The following is an 18,302-nucleotide window of genomic DNA, read 5'->3' as shown; positions in this document are numbered from 1 at the left end:
GCTTTTATTTATCTTGGAAAGAGTGCGTAGAGAGGAAAGGAGTCAACATTTAGTAAACCCCATTAAAACTATTTTATATAAATGTGTGGGTCACTGGAGGCAAACTACACTGTTAGTGCAGCAATATCATCTGTGAGAGAAGATACAGTTTTTGTCACTGGCAGTGGACAGTTCTGTAACTGTGTTTTTACAGTCTAATGTTAGGCACACTGAACTATGGGTTCTATATTAAAAATATTTTGGGGAAGGTCCAGCTTGTGTTATGCTGTATATTCCATATTATTAACATTCCTGAATTTTATCTTTTCTGACTGAATGCACTCTGTAGTTGCTGTTGACAATTGTAATTAATTGTTGTTTTTTCAACCTGTTCCAGAAACACACATTTCTAAATGTCTCTTTTGGGCCAGCCTTTGGATAATACTTCAGTTAAAAGAATTCATTCCCATCTGCGAAGTATAAGATTGACACAAAATAAAAAGCCAGAAAAGGGATATGCTGATAAGTATTAACTTGCTGGAAAAACTCTGCAGAATGTTAAAAGTGGTTTCTCACTATAAATAAATAGAAGCAGTTAGTCTGCACTTTCTAACTTCTACTCCCATTCCTTAATTCATACAAAAGAGAAAAGAAAGAATTGTTAAAATAAATCAAATGTACTTTCTTGGGTTTTCAAGAGCGGCAAAATCTTGAAGTGAGCTCTGTGTACACTACAGTAAAAACCAGACTGGGAAATTCAGTTATAACTTGGTTTGTATTCTAAACGTGCAGCATGGACTTTGATTTGACAAGACCAAGTAATCATATAATCATACTAAGTGAACACTGTACACATGCCGAACCAAATGTATTTGGTATTGTAAGACAGGTAGGTTATAGCCATGTTGTAACTGTTGTGTAGATGAGGCCACTGAGGCTGGGTAGATTTTCATCTGTTCAGTCAGAGGTGTATTAGGATCAATTAAAAGATTTTATATACGGGTAAAGAGTACTTATCAGTTAATTGCAGGAGCACAAGACTCATAAAACTTGATTTACAATGGGAATTGAGAACGTTATTGCCCAATGCTTTTTGAAAATTTCTCACTGGTTTCCAAAGCATGTTCACTTCAGATGAATTTTCTGCTCTGAATGGGCACAGTCCATGACAAATCATACTTGTATCAATAGGTATCGAGAAATATGATAACTTAAAGTATATAACAGATAGGGGTTCCTATTTGAAACTTCAGACAATAATAGAAGTCTAATTAGCATTCACTAGGACTGTGAGATTGACCAGCAAAACTATAGAGATATAATTATACTTCTATATCTGTGCCGTTATATTTTCCCATGTGGACACTCTATTTTGGAATAAACTAGTGTGTCCACATGGGGCATTTTACCAGCATAGTTATAATGATATGATTTTATTCCTATTACTGCCAGTCAGTTTCCCCATGTAGGCAAGCCATAAGTAAGGGCAGGCCAAATCCTCAGAGGTGTGGTGGAACACAGACTAAGGTTATGCCTCAGAGGTGTGGTGGAACACAGACTCAGGGCTTGTCTACATCACAAAGTTGCAGCGCTGGTGAGGGGGTTACAGCGCTGCAACTTAGGAGGTGTACACATCTGCAGGGCATCACCAGCGCTGCAACTCCCTGTTTGCAGCGCTGGCCGTACTCCCGTTTTGTCTCGGGTGTAGAGGATCCAGCGCTGGTGATCCAGCGCTGGTAATCAAGTGTAGACACTTACCAGCGCTTTTCTTGACCTCCGTGGAATAAGCAGGTATCCCAGCATACCTGAGGAAGCCTCTGGTAATCAAGCTGGTCTCCTTCCCCGGTTTGCTCTCGCGTTCCCCGAACCCCGAGCAAGCAAGTCTCCTTCCCTGCGGTTTGCAGGGTGGTTCGGGGAACGCGAGAGCAAACCGCGGCGAAGCTGGTCTCCTTCCCTGGTTTGCTCTCGCGTTCCCCGAACCCCCGAGCAAGCAGGTCTCCTTCCCTGCGGTTTGCTGGGTGGTTCCGGGAACGCGAGAGCAAACCGCGGCGAAGATGGTCTCCTTCCCCGGTTTGCTCTCGCGTTCCCCGAACAAGCAGGTCTCCTTCCCTGCGGTTTGCAGGGTGGTTCGGGGAACGCGAGAGCAAACCGCGGCGAAGCTGGTCTCCTTCCCCGGTTTGCTCTCGCGTTCCCCGAACCCCCGTGCAAGCAGGTCTCCTTCCCTGCGGTTTGCAGGGGGGTTCGGGGAACGCGAGAGCAAACCGCTGCGAAGCTGGTCTCCTTCCCCGGTTTGCTCTCGCGTTCCCCGAACCCCCCTTGAAGCCGCCCAACAGTGCTGCAGTGTGGCCACATCTAACACCACTTGCAGCGCTGGTTGCTGTAAGTGTGGCCACTCTGCAGCGCTGGCCCTATACAGCTGTACTAATACAGCTGTAACAACCAGCGCTGCAAAATTGTAGATGTAGACATACCCTAAGGTTATGTCTGCACTAGCAGAGTTACAGTGCCAGGAGTTACGGTACTGCTCAGAGAGCGCTGAAGGGAAACGGCTGTTAAATTTTCACACTGGCAGCTGCTTGCGCAATAGCGTATTCATACTTGCGGCGGTATTCAGAGTGGTGCACTCTGGGCAGCTATCCCACAGAGCATCTCTTCCTCTTCTGCTGTTAAGAGTTGTGGGAAGACGGAGGTAGTCAGAGGGCATCCTGGGTCCTGTCCCAATGTCCTGTGATGCATTGCTTCACATCCCAGCAATCCCCGTGCTTCCACCTGCTTTTAGTGCTAAGTTTCAACGGTTTGTGTACTGCGCACTCTGCTTCTTCGGTCTGCAGGAGTGGATCCCGTGCTGTTGACCAATATGCTGCTTGCTCTGACCAACACGTCATGAGTGGCTGTGGAGTTATTCCTTAACCTACAAAGGCAAAAGCAGTTCGACATTTATTTTGCCATGTGTACTGGCTATGACACGAGATTGCTTGTGATATTCACGGAGATGATGACACTGCTTTTAGGCTCAGGAAACAAGCACTGAGTGGTGAGATCACAGCGTCATGCACGTCTGGGATGACGAGCAGTGGCTGCAAAACTTTTGGATGAGGAAAGCCACATTCATGGGACTATGTGATGAGCTCACCCCAGTCCTGCAGCACAAGGACAAGAGAATGAGAGCCACCCTGCTATTGGAGAAGCGCATGGCGGTTGCACTGTGGAAGCCAATCCATCACTAACGAAGTCAACAGTTGGACTCGTGTTGACGGAAGTGTGAAGGGTCATTAATCGCATCCTACTCCGAAAGACCGTGACTCTGGGCACATTGTGGATGGCTTTGCACAGATGGGGGTCCCTAACTGTGGAGGGGCGATAGATGGCATGCATATTCCAATTCTGGCACAAGACCACCTAGCCACCAAGTACAATAAATGGAAGGGGTATTTTTCTATGGTTCTCCAGGTGCTTGTGGATCACCGTGGGCATTTCAAGGACATTAGCGCAGACTGGTCCCAAAAGGTGCAGGATGCATGCATCTTTTGTGACTGTCATAAACAGATAGTTAAGGGTTAATGTCTCTTTTACCTCTAAAGGGTTAACAAACAGGGAACCCAACACCTGACCAGAGGACCAATCAGGAAACTAGATACTTTCAAATCTCAGTGGAGGGAAGCCTTTGTTTGTGGTTTTTGGGTTTGGCTTTGTTCTCTCTGGGTCCTGGAAGGGGCTAGACATGCAACCAGGTTTCTTGCCAATCTGCCTGCTACAGTCTCTTATATATTCAGAATAGTGAGTATCGAGTAAGGAACAGGTGGTTATAGTCTTTTTAATTGGTTTTCTTTATTTGCAAATGTGTATCTGGCTGGTAGAGTTTTAATGTGTATTTGGCTGGAAGTATTTTAAATTGTATTTCTGTTGGAGGAGGCTTTTTCTCCAGTTTCTATAAGCTGACAGACCCTGTAACTTTTACCATCTAAATTACAGAGATAACTTTTCCCTTTTTTCTTTCTTTTTATTAAAAGTTTTGCTTTTAAGACCTGTCTGATTTTTTTTTTCCCCTTGTTGAGGCTCAAGAGAATTGAGTTTGTACTTAACAGGGAAGGGAGGGGAGGGGGTGGCATCCCTTTGTTTTAGGTTCATGGAGCTTGAATCTGTATTGCCTCTGGGTGAGGGAGAAGGGGAGCGGGGAAGGAACTTTCCTCCCCATTTTAAGATTCAAGGGGTTTGAATCACAGTAATCTTCCAGGGTAACCCAGGGAGGGAAGCCTAGAAAAGGCACTGGTGAAGGAAAGAGTTTACTTTCCTTGTGTTAAGATCCAGGGAGTCTGGGTCTTGGGGGTCCCCAGGGAAGGTTTTGGGGGTACCAGAGTGTATCAGGCACTGGAATTCCTGATTGGTGGCAGCACTACAGGTTCTAAGCTGGTAATTGAGCTTAGAGGAATTCATGCTGGCACCCCAACTTTTGGACTCTAAGGTTCAGATTGGGGAAAGATACTATGACAGGGACACTGGCCTATTCAGGAATCTGGAAGCAGGGACTTTCTTCCCGGACCAGAAGATCACTGTAGGGGAAGTTGAAATGCCCATTGGGATCCTGGGAGACCCGCCTACCCCTTAATGCTGTGACTTATAAAGCCATACACTGGGAACCTTGAAAGCAGCAAAGAGTGATTCAACAACAAGCTGAGCAAGTCCAGAATCATGACTGAGTGTACTTTTGGCCGTTTAAAGGCCCGCTGGCGCTGACTATGTGGGAGGCTGGACCTGATGATGACAATATTCCTATGTTTATAGCTGCGTGCTGTACGCTCCATAATATTTGTGAAGGGAAAGGTGAAAGCTTCTTTTGGGGCTGGACCGCTGAGGCTGAATTTGAACAGCCAAAGATCAGGGCTGTTAGAAGAGTGCAGCGTAGGGCCATAAGAATCAGGGATGCCTCGAGGCAGCAATTTGAAGCTGAAAGCCACCAATATTTGTTGTTATGCTTGGGAGTCCAGTGCTTGTAATGGTAGGAGGCGAATGTGATTGGTGCAGCCAATGCACTGTGAAGGTTTAAGAAAATAGCTTGTTGCTTTGCAGGGCTGTTTGCTTTCAGTTGATGGAATAAAGATTACTTTCAAACCAAAACAATTCTTTTATTAAAATACAACGACTGGAGGAGACAAAAAAAAAATCAGCACTGGGGATGAGGGAAGGAAGGGTCCCAGGAAGAGGTGGCGTCCCGGGATGGTTAAAGATGTGTGTATCTCCAGGGGTCATATCCAACTTTGTCCTTTGGAGTACAGTGCAGTGAGTACTGTATTTCAGCAGGGCTATACTGCAGAGAGATGAGTGTTGAGTGCAGTCAGTACTGGGAGTCTGCAGAACTGGACTGTGACGATGCAAGAGTGAAATGCAGCGGGTACAGATTGGAGCCAAGAGGTTGGTCAGAGTGTGTTGGTGGTGTCTGGCGGATGCATGGTAAAGAGTTTTTTGCAACAGTGGCTGCTGAGGAGGGCGGGAGCAAAGCTGCTCAAGTTGCAGTGCTAGTAGTACCTGGAGCATGACCGCTTGGCACTCCATAGCAATTAAGTGCCACCCCGTGGCTTCGTTCTGATGCACCACGTTCTCCTTTCAGTCCCTCTTCTCGCTGTCTCGCACTCCTTTGATTCTTGTTTTCGGCCGTGAAGTGTATCATGACATCACACAGAAAGTCGTCTTTAGTTTTTCATGGCCGTTTTCTAATTCTGCACAGCCATTCAGCCAGCGATAACAAAGAGGGAGGCTGGGCTCCCAGGGTCACCTCTGTGAAACAAAAATGCAACATTTTACAGAAGTAGCATTGTTTGCAACACACAGAACACTGATTCGGTGATTTTAAAATACAGCCACTATTCACATACCTGTCACTAACTGGCTGACGGAGTCAATCAACAGCTTGTTCTGCCGCTCAGACTAAGCATATGGTGGTGGTATGTGTATCATACAGAGGGAAGCCTGCCTTCTCCAACCCTTCTGCCCCCATAACTCGCCTCAGCGATTTCCAGAATCAAATCCACTTACCAGGGGCCTCCTGTCCTCTTTGTGCTTTGCGAAGATTCGACAGCTGTGTCTGCTAACCTCCTCTGAGGTAGAAAAGAGCTCCTGACTGCATGCATCTCTGACCTTGGAGTCATCATCTGCCTCTGGATCCCCTTCCACATCCTCATGCACGATTTCCTCCTCCTGGCTCGGTCCACTCTCGACTGGCACATGAGCCAGTGAAGTATCCACAGTGGCCTTCACAGTGGAGGTGGGGTCGCCACCGAGTATTGTGTCCAGCTCTTTGTAGAACTGGCAGTTCGTGGGCACAGCACCGGAGCAGCAGTTTGCCTCCCGCACCTTGTGGTAGGTGTTCTGCAGCTCGTTCATTTTGACCCTGCACTGCAGTATGTCCCATTCACGATGCATGACAGAAAGCAGCCATGAAATCTGTCCATAGGTATCATAATTCCTATGGCTGAAGCGCAGCTGGGTCTGGACAGTCTCCTCTCCCCAAGTGCTGATGAGGTCCAGCAGCTCGGCATTGCTCCAAGCGAGGGATTGCCTGGTGCGTGGAGCAGGCATGTCCACTGCATGCATCACTGAGTAAACAGGAAGGGGACTTTCAAAATTCCAAAGGAATTTACGGGGTGGGGATGATGACTGCTCACTTGAGGGCAAGGCAGTAGAGTTCAAACTGTTGACTAGAGAGGCGAGAACAGGCATTGTGATACACCTCCCAGAGGCCAATCACAGCTCTGTAATCGATCAGGGTATCTACACTGGCACTCTCGTCGGGAGAGTTTTGTTTTTTTTACAGCTCTGCAACTGCACAGTTTCTGTGCGCTAAGAGACTTGGCAGTGTGTACACCTCAGGAGTTTACAATGCAGAAATCTGCTTTACACTGGCAAGTTTCTGTGCAGTAGACAGGGCCTAACACTTTGGCCTAGGCCAGGGAATAAAAGCTCTGTAAATAGACTGTATTCTAATCAAGTGCTGTTCAACAAGGAACAAAGGTTGCACTGAAGTGCTTTATGTTCTTGATAAGCAGTCTTTTGCCAACCTAAGTATTTTGGATTTCATCAAATGTTGAATATAGTGAGTATTATGCCAGAGATGTGATAATGATCATTTTTTTTCTGAATGCTGAACTTGATTTATAACTGCCTGCATGCTGATGAGAAATTTAAAAAAAAAAAAAAAAAAGTGTGCCCTGAGGCTCCCCTCATGCCAAGTTAAAACAATGTGAAAGCTCCCTTATACCTGTGAAGATGCAGCTCAACACCTTTTTTTATTTTGTGAGCCTGAAAAGATGTGAAGTTGTCTTCACAGGTGTTAAGGGGGCTGTCCTGTCATATTAAGTTAACTTTACTGAAAACTTAAAAATCCACCCCACCCTCACAAACCACCAAACCATTTCTCCCCATGGAGGTAAGGCCAAATGTGCTTGTATGCTAAGGCCTTCTCTATGCTGGGTTTTATGTGTGTGGGTTTTTTTAATAGTCACTGATATATCTATATTGGTGCAAACTATGACTTGCATTTCTTTGAAACTGGTGTAAGCTGCTGTGGTGCAAGTCATGGTTTGCATTACTACAGCTGGTGTTGGCTAAAATGTGTAGTGTAGACAAGTCGCGAGAAAGGGAGAGAAGGAGAAGATGGCAGAAATAGAGAAACTGGACCTATTCCAAGATTTTCCTGTATAACTAGGCTGTCAGCCAATTTGTAGATTTGATTGGCTACCAGTTACTTTATTCTGTCTGAATTTTTTGATAAACAGTGCTTTATTTGCATGACTACCTCTTTTGCTGATATCTACTGTAGTTATTTCTCAAAAGCAAGGAAAATGATTTCTTGTGAGAGCCAGAAGGACTAAGGATAAGCGAAAAGTACTGGTACCTGATTTGTGTTTCTTGCTCAAAGGTGAGTGCCAGAAAGGTGCACATTCCTGAAAGGTGCTGCCAAGATGTTGCTTGCAATTAGCAAGTGGCACAGGAAATGCCTGGTTATGTCAGAGTGACAGGAATAAGAGTTCAGTCATTATAGCAGGCATAGAAAAAGAGTTGAAAAGTAAACATATATACAGTTTGGCATCATATATTTATCAAAATTGAGATAGTAGACTGTACTACTCTGTCTTTATGATTATGGTGATGTCTTACAGCTGGCACAAATTATTTTCTTGAATTACTTCTGAAATTACAAAAAAATAGCAGTATAGTTCAAGAGACGTCTCCTTGTAGGTAAAACATTTAATGGTGAATTTGAATTTTTTCATAACTAAATTAGAATTCGCCTAGTACTCTTGGTCCATAGAACTGACGACATTTTAGAAGGTGATGGTATTCCCATTTTATATAGGGAAACAGAGACACAATGAGTTGAGTGAGTTGTCCAGGATTATACAAGAAGTCACAGGCAGAGCAGGAAAGAGAGCTCAGATATCCTGCGTCATGTTGGTGTGTAACCATTGGACCATCCTGCTTAGCACCTTTAGGCCTGGGGCCAGTGATGAATGAGTGAGTGGGGGAAACTTGTGTGCTATATGACTAAACTCTCTCCATTTGCAACCTGCTGATGTTGGTAGAAAATGGCTGACTCATGTCTCCTTTCATCCTGTTCTAAAACTATATGAACAGCTTTCTTCTGGACACTCCCTTACACAATTTACTGACCAGTGTTTGTCCACTATATGTCACCAGGTATAACACAGTAGTGAGCATTAGAAGAAAGGAGGCTAATTACTTTGGGGTCTCAGTTTGTTTTGATTCCTTCACCTGGGTGTTCTGCAGTAAATCTTACTGTTTTGGCTTTAGTTTTTGTTTGTTTTTTAACTCAAGTACACACGTGTGAGCCTATTGAAGTATACTTGGTGATAAATATAGGTATGTCTACATTGCACTTTAGATGCCTGTGGCTGACCTGTGCCAGCTGACTCAGGCTCCCAGGCTGCGGAATCCTGTTTAGATTTTTGGCCTTGGGCTGGAGCCCAGACTTTAGGACCCTGTGAGGTGGGAGGGTTCCAGAGCTCGGGCGGAACCCAGAAGTCTACACTGCAATGAAACAGCCCTGTAGCCTGAGCAAGCCCCACGAGTCTGAGGCAGTTGTCATGGACCAGCTATGGTTTTTTAATGCTAGTGAAGTGATGTGAGCTGTGATGCAGAGTAAAATTCTTTCCTCATATCTGCATGATGCCTCTTAGAGTGTTTTCTCATAAAGTTGTGTGATTCCTAGTGATGTGAGTGTGTAGATCAGAAAGGACAATTTTGCCTTTAATCCTCTAGACTTTCATTTAGGGGAAAGGTTCTCTCAACTTAATGTCACTCTAGTGAATCAATATTTTTAAAGATCAAATAGATATTAGTTGTTTGGGAAGACAATTAGTCACTATTAAAAATCTTACATAATCAAAAAATTAGTGTTTCAGATTCATTTTGGCACTTAGGTAGCATCAAGAGACAATTATCTTGTGACGACATTGTGATGTTCTCCTGGTGTTATCTGAACGGATGATCTGCTAGGTCACTCCAATCCTCAACTCTGGGAGCCAACCTTACTGTGCTTCGCTGTGAGAACCCCCACTCCTGGGCTGTTCATGCACAGCTTCTAGCGTGTAAGCTTCTCCCAGAATGTGAGTGAGCACTTTTGGCCAGTCACTGCTTTGATAGTTCAACCAAATGACACTAACCAATATCTCCGGTCCCAGACCCTAGGAACCTCCGTCTTGCAGTGTCCAGTTATGCCCACTGGAGGCTGCAAACTTATATGAGTTTGTCAATTTAACAAAGAAATTGATATGTACCAGGCTTGTTATCCCAAGGGGAGTCTTTGACACGCTTCAAACCAAACACACTGCTATCTATATGATAGATTTTAAGTGTTTATAAGTCAAAGCAAAAGAAGTGAGATTTGCTCAAGTGAAATAAAAGCGAAACACATTCTAAGCTGATCTTAACACTTTCAGTGCCCTTACAAACATTTTCACGACAGGCTGGGTGGTTGCTCTTCAGCCAGGCTCTCCCCTTTTGATCAGCGCTTCAGTCACTTGGTGATGGTGTCTGTAGATGGAGGTGGAAGAGGAGAGCGAGCATGGCAACTGTCTCTCCCTTTTATCATATCCTTTCTCCCTCTTGGCTTTGCCCCCCGCACACCCTCCCCCCCCCTTCAGAGTCAAGCGAGCATTACTTCATGCTAGTCCCAAACTGACCAAGGGGAGGGGGGTGACTCACTTGAGAGTCAAACAGGTCCTTAGTTGCTGCCTAGGCCAGTGTCCTTGTTCCTGTGAGGCTAGGCTGGATTTGTCCCATACGTACCCTGATGAGGTGTAAACTGCCCCTCTGTTCCTGGAGAGTTTTGCCTGGGCCTATTTTAAGCTATGAGGACACATTTTCAGCCTCATAACTATATACATGAAATTACAACCTCTAACGTTACTATAACATTACTACAATAACAATGCTTGGTGCATCATGAGTCTTCTGAAGACACCCGACGTGACAAACTTTGCATGGGGGTGCAGGGTGCTCCCCTGACATACAGAGTGTCAAACATTTTATCCTAATGACAACTTTTAAAGTTGTACCTAATAATATACTATAAAGGAGAAAAAATTGTATATTAAATTTCCTACTTTATAGATAATTTAAAATGTGCTCACTTGCTTCTAATTATGTATTGACAGATTTTGCCAGTCTTCACAGATGACAAATTAACCCCCTGAAAACTATGATATTGAAATGAAATATCTGTAAATAAAAGCAATATTAGGAGAACTGCCAAAAATTGAAGGGCTGTTGTTGTTAAGATGGAACTTAGAAGAGAGAGTGACATTACAAAGGGAAAGCCTCCTCATAAGTGTGTTGTAGTATTGGTTGATTTAGAAGACAGCTTTCTGTAGAACTACAACGGCATTAAAAGTGCTGATCATAAGACTGTCTTTGACATTATAACGATATTGATATATGAAAACATACTGCTGAAGTTGATGCACATTGTAATCAGTTTTGTTTTTGTTTTTTCTCTGCGTATGTAGGCATTTCAGTAGGACTATGGAGGAACTAGTTCATGATCTGGTCTCAGCACTGGAAGAAAGTTCAGAGCAAGCCAGAGGAGGTTTTGCTGATACTGGAGATCACTCTCGCAGCGTGTCTTGTCTTCTAAAACGCCAGGCAAGAAAAAGGAGAGGACGAAAAAGACGTTCATTTATCACTCATCATCCTTGGGAGACTAGTCACTGTTTAAGTGAAGGTTCTGATTCCAGTCTAGAAGAACCAAGCAAGGACTATAGAGAGAATCATACTACTAATAAGAAAGACCACAGTGACTCTGATGATCAATTGTTGGTTGCTAAACGCAGGCCTTCTTCAAATTTAAATAACATTAGGGGCAAAAGACCTCTGTGGCATGAGTCTGATTTGGGTCTTGACAATTTAGGAAACAGGACCCTGCGTAGGAGAAGAAAGGTGAAACGCATGGCAATAGACCCACCATCAGATGTCACAAATACACTAACACTGACCCAACAACAGGATAACAGCAGAGATCAAGAAATGGATAATGATAATAGATCTTACCAACATCAAGAATTTGCCAAGAGCAAAGTGAAAAAAAGAAAACTAGCTACAAGTAGGCAAGGACCAGAAATCTTGGATGAAGGAGTGGTTATAGAGAGTGAAGAAGCGAACCAGGCAAATAAGGACAAAATGGAGTATGAGGAGCAAAAGGGTTCAGATGAGAACATGAGTGACAGGTGATTGTTTTTTCTTTTTCTGTCAACTGAAACAAAATTCTTATATTGCTACTGTAGTTGTGTAGATATTGACAAGTCTCATTTTCTTTATTCCAAAATTAAAATGCAGTCAATAGCAGTAAGTGTTAGGGGTCTTTCCTGATCCAGTAATACTAGAATACTGCTACTTCAAACATGTTGTATAAGGTTAAATTATAGCAATTCAGAGGAAATCCGATGGGTGGCAGAGAAGGTTCAAAGGAAACCATTACTTGAAGAAAATTTATACTAATTGTTTCAATATTAAGACCAAGAAAACAGGAATTTAAAAATAACTTAAATGTTACATTATTGTATTATGCAAGGTATTTGAACTAGCAGTTAATTACACACAAGGTAATTAATTAGCTTAGATTTTCCAACTTCTCGGCACTGGTGCTTTGGTTGTTGCTGGTATTCATCAGAAGGTTATCAGTACAGTATACGGATATACCCGCTAGACGATCTGAGTATCATGGGCATAAAAAGTCTATTGGTTACCAAGAATGCACATCACTTACAAAATGCAAAGAGCAATTTATAGTTGAGAAACTCCTGAGCTTGCCATTAGAAAAATGGGACGATGACCTTTTGGCAGTATGTCTCATTAATCTATTCCAAACAGCAGGCATACCACAATAGTAATTGTTTCCAAAGTACTATTTTGACAACACAGTAAGATGTCATTTTCCACCACACGCAGGTGATGTTACCTGCAGGGTCTGATGATCCTGATCATGTTTATCCAGTTTTGTTTTGTTCTGAATGCAGAACTGTGAGCAGGGCAACTCCTATTTAAGACAAATTCTGGCAATCTAGTGGCTAGACAGCAGCGTTGTTCCTCATTTGTTTGTAGAAGTCTTATCTATAAACTGCATTGAATCCTTTGCTTGTTGGCCATAGTTTAGGTGTGCTGTAGCGATGGCATGCATAGGTTCTTGGCTAGGGCAAGAAGAGAGGTCACTTATTCAGTGCTGGTAAGTTACTGATTCCAATTACTCAGAAAACAATAAGGGGGATAGTATTTATTGAAGTTGCTTTTTATACTCTTTCCATCGATTTTCTCAGAACTGTAGACAGTTTTAAAATCACAACAGGAATCCTGAGTCACCTTGCCACTGAAAAGAAACTGAATTTCATAGTGTCTTCACACTTATATTGGACCAGAAATAGGTCTTGTTGGGACCTTTGTGTCTGGAACGCTTTCAGATTCCATCATGTTTGTCCTGTACTCTTGTAAATTTTTTTTGTTAAATTTTAACACTTCTTTTTTTTAAAATGTCTTGTGCCAGAGGAGGGTAAAAATACTTCAGTGCAAAACTCATTATCCAGTGTTTGGGTGGAGGGAGCCAAGGTCCGGGGAAAATCCTCCAAACACCCCAAAAAGGGCAGCTTGCTGATTTCAAGTACAAAAATGACTATCCCTTATGGATTCTACTTGTCATCTATTCTTGTGCTTCAAGGGGTAGAGGGATAGCTCAGTGGTTTTAGCATTAGTCTGCTAAACCCAGGGTTGTGAGTTCAATCCTTGAGAGGGTCACTTAAGGATCTGGGGCAAAATCAATACTTGGTCCTGATAGTGAAGGCAAGGGGCTGGACTCAATGACCTTTCAGGGTCCCTTCCAGTTCTAAGAGATCTGGACTCAATGACCTTTCAGGGTCCCTTCCAGTTCTAAGAGATAGGTATAGCTCCATATATCATCAACACTATCAGTTTAAAAAACATGCTCCTTTCTGGAAATACTTTACTTAGTAATACTGTAACAGAGAAAACTTTCTCTGGTTGTCATTTGCCAGCACTTTACTGCCAAATTTTGCCTTTTTCACCCGTTTGTGTTCTTTAACACAGCAACAGGGGGCAGAGAAACATTTTTTTTTCTTTAAAAAAAAATAGATGAAAATGTGCCTGCAAAACCACAATGTGACAAGGAGGTTCAGAGGCCTATGGAGTACTCAAACTACTTTTAACTCTAATTTTCAATTGGCTAGACTTCAGTTTGATGGTGCCCATTAAATGCATTACTACTGTATGATTCTATTACTTTATTCCACAAGAGGAACAAGAACATACTAGCAAGCCTCTGTGCAACTATTCTGTTGTGAAAGCATTGGCAGAGATAAAAATGTCTTCCTAAAACTGTGTGCTAGACACAAAGAGGTAAATTACTGAAAAATTTTTGGTAAGATTCATGTCTTCAGTAATACTGCTGAGTCACATTTAAACTCTAGAATCCAGAGTTATCAAGTCTGCCATGCCAGTTTTCATTTGCCCACATATGAAGGCTTTGTTTTGCAGATCATTTTGTTTTGTGTATATTTCAATGGGACACATCTTCCACATTTACAACTCTCCCAGCAGCAGTCCCTGTGACTATAGTACGATGCCCCAACGGAGGCAGGGTCTTCACTGTGTTATGCTAAAAATCTTCATCTATTGAGCATGCTCTGCAAAGTCTTCAAATGCTTAAAGCTTTTATTGTATGGCACCACTCTATATAAATTGATCAAGAGCAAATACCTCAGTGAAGATTACTTAAGTATCAAAGTTCAAATTGCAGACTTAAAGGGAAGAGATGAGTATGGTTCTCTTAAGGTTTGCCTGTAAGAACAGTTTGGTTCACGGCAAGATGGGGTATAAATCTACCTTGTAGTAAATATCTGTATAGACCCTGCTGATTATCTTTAAAATGATCAATCACCGCTTGAATCTTGAAATACTATAAAGCAAATCTTGGTGTCTTCTTTCCGCAAAGTATCCCACGTCACTTTAATTCCACCATAGATAATTTTGTATATTTCACAATTCTAAATGTCCCACAACTTTACATCACATTTCTTTTTTAGAATTAACTGTTTGGTTGAAGCTTTCCACCTATCTAAAAGTATTTCCTTAATGCACTTTAATCCATTCCCGTTTCAGAGCGGGTGGATCAAAGCTGTCTATGGATGGAACTTTTAGTGTGTGGCAACAGAATCTACATGGATGCTTAGTGGGCTGCAGGATAGTATTGGATAGACTTAACCCTCAGCTTGCCATGATCTCAGTAAGTGTTTTGTAAATGCAAGCCCTTATAAAATGGGAACTTTTGTGTGAGATGGGGAAGAATAGATTTTTTTTTTTTTGTCTTGTTTCCCAAAATTCAAATGACTGAAAGGATTCCTGAACTTAAAAAAAAAGAATGGAAACTTCAATCAAAAAGTTTTTTTTTAAAGATGTGTGATATAAAGTTGTAGGACATTTATAATTATAAAAGTATGCAGAACTGTCTGATGGAATTAAGCGAGGAGGGGATATTTTTCAGAAAGAAGGCACTAGGATTTGCTTAGCTTTATAGCATTTCAAGGTTCAAACTCTGCTTGATCATTTTTATAACTCATAAGATTTGCCATCTTTGTACTGAGGACCATTATCTTTAGTTAAGTGCTTAAATCTCTGACTGTACTGGGATAAAAGAGATTGTAAGTGCTGCTTATATAGTAAGAAGTTACTGTATACAGAAGAAGATACGGCAGAGTTTTAGAACACATCTTTAAGAAATATGACAGCTGCACATATTATCAAGTCACTGCTGCTTGGCTATCTATATCAGGCCCAATTTCAAGCCCTGTTTGAACTCCTTCTAAAGGAAGATATAAAAACAATTAACCATATAATTAGTTCTAGAAGCTGAAATGAGATATCGTCCAAACCTAAAACTAATTCTGGTTTCAATTTCTGAGAGAGAAATTGGGAAAACAACGTAATTTCAATTTTTTCCCCCCCAGCAAGCAAATTCATGTCTAAACCAAAAAGCAGTTAAAACAGCTAATCTAGGAGTAAGGTTTAGAGCTAACTTTTAAGAGTGAGTGTGAGGAATGAAACCAGAAATGAAATATATATTTTTAAAAATACTTAGAAGTTGGTGTCTAGGTTGAAATATATAAAATGAAGTGGATTTTGCTTCATATTGAAGACAAGCTATATAATATAGGAAAAATACTTAAGGTGTTTAATTTTCTTTAACATAACATCCATAAAAGCATACTACATTGAACATTAATTTGAAACGCACACCTTTTTCTTGATTTTTATGTCTTTAGGTGAACTGACATTTTTAAAAAAAATTAATCCATACTTCACTGTAAAAAAAAAAAAAAAAAAAAAAAAATCTATAGTATTGTGAGAATACAATTCCCTGAAGAACTTAAAAGCATTTCTCTGCTTAACCTCTACCCTAGATGTAAACTCAATGTCATGGTCGGTGCTATAGTTTAAGCACAGGAGGCGAGTTTAATATTTAGACACACACTTTTAATTTACAATAACGTGAGATGCTTGTGAACAACCAAGGGAGAACAAAACACTTCACCATGATCTCTAATTTTATATATAGGAGTAGATGTGTGTGTGCGCGCACGCGTGTGTGTGCTGTGCATCCATCTCATAGACATCTTGTTTAAGGCCACATCAGAAGTTACAGAAAAGTAAATTATAACCTGCATTTTCTCTTTTGCTGTTAAAATCATATTGATCATATTCATTTTTCTCAGGGTGACCTTTACTTTGATTTAATGGATTGTCATTCTTGCAAACTTTTCTTTCTTACCAAGTAATATAGTTGTAGTGAATCCTTAAGCAATGTATTGTCCAGAATATTTGCAAATGTTAAGAACAGTAGCTCCTTCTTCAGACTCGTGTATTTCATGTGTTGGAAGAAAGGCTTAGACTGCTTTTGTTTTGAGATTTTTTCCCCCCATTTTATTGAGCAGTGGTATTCTGGGATCAAGCTGAATTGTATAGCAATAGACGAGCAGTGAGCATTTGAGGGAAGCAGTTGATAAAATGCATCAGTTGTGTCAGCTCCTTGCTGCAGTCACATCTTGCTTACTGTCAGGGTCCCATTAGTTTCCTGTAGTTTTATGTGACAAAAATAATGTGTTCTGTAGTTAATGGAACTAGGATATTTGCCGTTTGATTAAAAACAAAATCTTATTTTCTTTCAGATTTTTGTCAGCCTTAAGTTCTATCTGAGAACAGCCTCCTCTCTCTAAAATTTTACAAGTGAGAGATCAATTGTTCTTTTGATCTGTTCGTTTCTTTTCTTTATTACAGTGAATCCAGCAGCCTGAGCAGCAGTGATGCTGGTTTGTTTACCAATGATGAGGGAAGACAAGGTACTGAAACATCATTAATTTTTTTTTGCCAAACTGCATCAGTTTCAATTCTGTAATCATTACAAGTTATTTCATTGGTTGATGAAATTGCTTTAACAGACTGCCTAGTGAGTTGAGGTATAGCTTTTTTTTTTTTTTTTTTTTTTTTTCCCTAGCTTCTTAAATGTTATGGAAAGGTGTCCTGTCTCAGTGACCTTAAGTAATTAAATTCCTTGATTATTTCAAAAGGCTGGTATGTGAAGCTTAAAACACCATCTTCCCTAATATTATAAGACTGGGGGTACATCTACACTACGGGATTATTGGATTATTCCGATTTTTACAGAAACCGGTTTTGTAAAACAGATTGTATAAAATCGAGTGCACGCGGCCACACTAAGCACATTAATTCGGCGGTGTGCATCCATGTACCGAGGCTAGTGTCGATTTTCCTGAGCATTGCACTGTGGGCAGCTATCCCATAGTTCCCGCAGTCTCCCCCGCCCCTTGGAATTCTGGGTTGAGATCCCAGTGCCTGATGGGGCAAAAAACATTGTCATGGGTGGTTCTGGGTACAGCCTCACCCCTCCCTCTGTGAAAGCCGCAAACAACCGTTTCGCGCCTTTTTTTCTGGGTGAACTATGCAAACACCATAGCACAGCAAGCATGGACACTGCTCAGCTCAAGACAGCAATCATGGACATTGTAAACACCTCGCGCATTATCGTGCAGTCTGTGCTGAACCAGGACCTGCAAAACCAGGCAAGGAGGAAGTGGCTATGGCAGCGCGGTGACAAGAGTGATGAGGACACAGAATTCTCTCAAACCGAGGGCCTCTGCACTTTGGAGATCCTGATGGTAATGGGGCAGGTTGTAGCCATTGAACTCCGATTTTGGGCCTGGGAAACAAGCACAGACTGGTGGAACCGCATAGTGTTGCAGGTATGGGACGATTCCCAGTGGCTGCGAAACTTTTGCATGCGTAAGGGCACTTTCATGGAACTTTGTGACTTGCTTTCTCCCTGCCCTGACGCACCAGAATACCAAGATGAGAGCAGCCCTCGCAGTTGAGAAACGAGTGGCAATAGCCCTCTGGAAGCTTGCAACGCCAGACAGCTACCGGTCAGTAGAGAATCAGTTTGGAGTGGGAAAATCTACTGTGGGGGCTGCTGTGATGCAAGCAGCCAAAGCAATCATTAAGCTGCTGCTACGAAAGGTTGTGACTCTGGAAAATGTGCAGATCATAGTGGATGGCTTTGCTGCAATGGGATTCCCTAACTGTGGTGGGGCGATAGATGGAACCCATATCCCTATCTTGGCACTGGAGCACCAGGGCACCCAGTACTTAAACTGCAATGGGTACTTTTCAATGGTGCTGCAAGCACTGGTGGATCACAAGGGACATTTCACCAACACTCACGTGGGATGGCCGGG

General features: G+C 42.1%; 1 protein-coding gene across 3 annotated transcripts in view; it reads left to right on the top strand.

Moving 5' to 3' along the window:
* The window catches only part of GPATCH2 (G-patch domain containing 2), a 203,684-nt gene that overhangs the window by 4,114 nt on the left and 181,268 nt on the right, over window positions 1-18,302 (top strand). For all 3 annotated transcript variants that reach the window (XM_050950232.1, XM_050950231.1, XM_050950234.1), the window contains exons 2-3: window positions 11,001-11,717; window positions 16,828-16,889. In XM_050950232.1, coding sequence (XP_050806189.1) covers window positions 11,001-11,717; window positions 16,828-16,889 — 779 coding nt within the window. The remainder of the gene's footprint in view (window positions 1-11,000; window positions 11,718-16,827; window positions 16,890-18,302) is intronic.

The sequence above is a fragment of the Gopherus flavomarginatus genome, chromosome 4 (genome assembly GCF_025201925.1).
Source record: "Gopherus flavomarginatus isolate rGopFla2 chromosome 4, rGopFla2.mat.asm, whole genome shotgun sequence".
Taxonomy (NCBI): Eukaryota; Metazoa; Chordata; order Testudines; family Testudinidae; genus Gopherus; species Gopherus flavomarginatus.
This window is presented reverse-complemented; position numbering and strand designations above follow the sequence as displayed.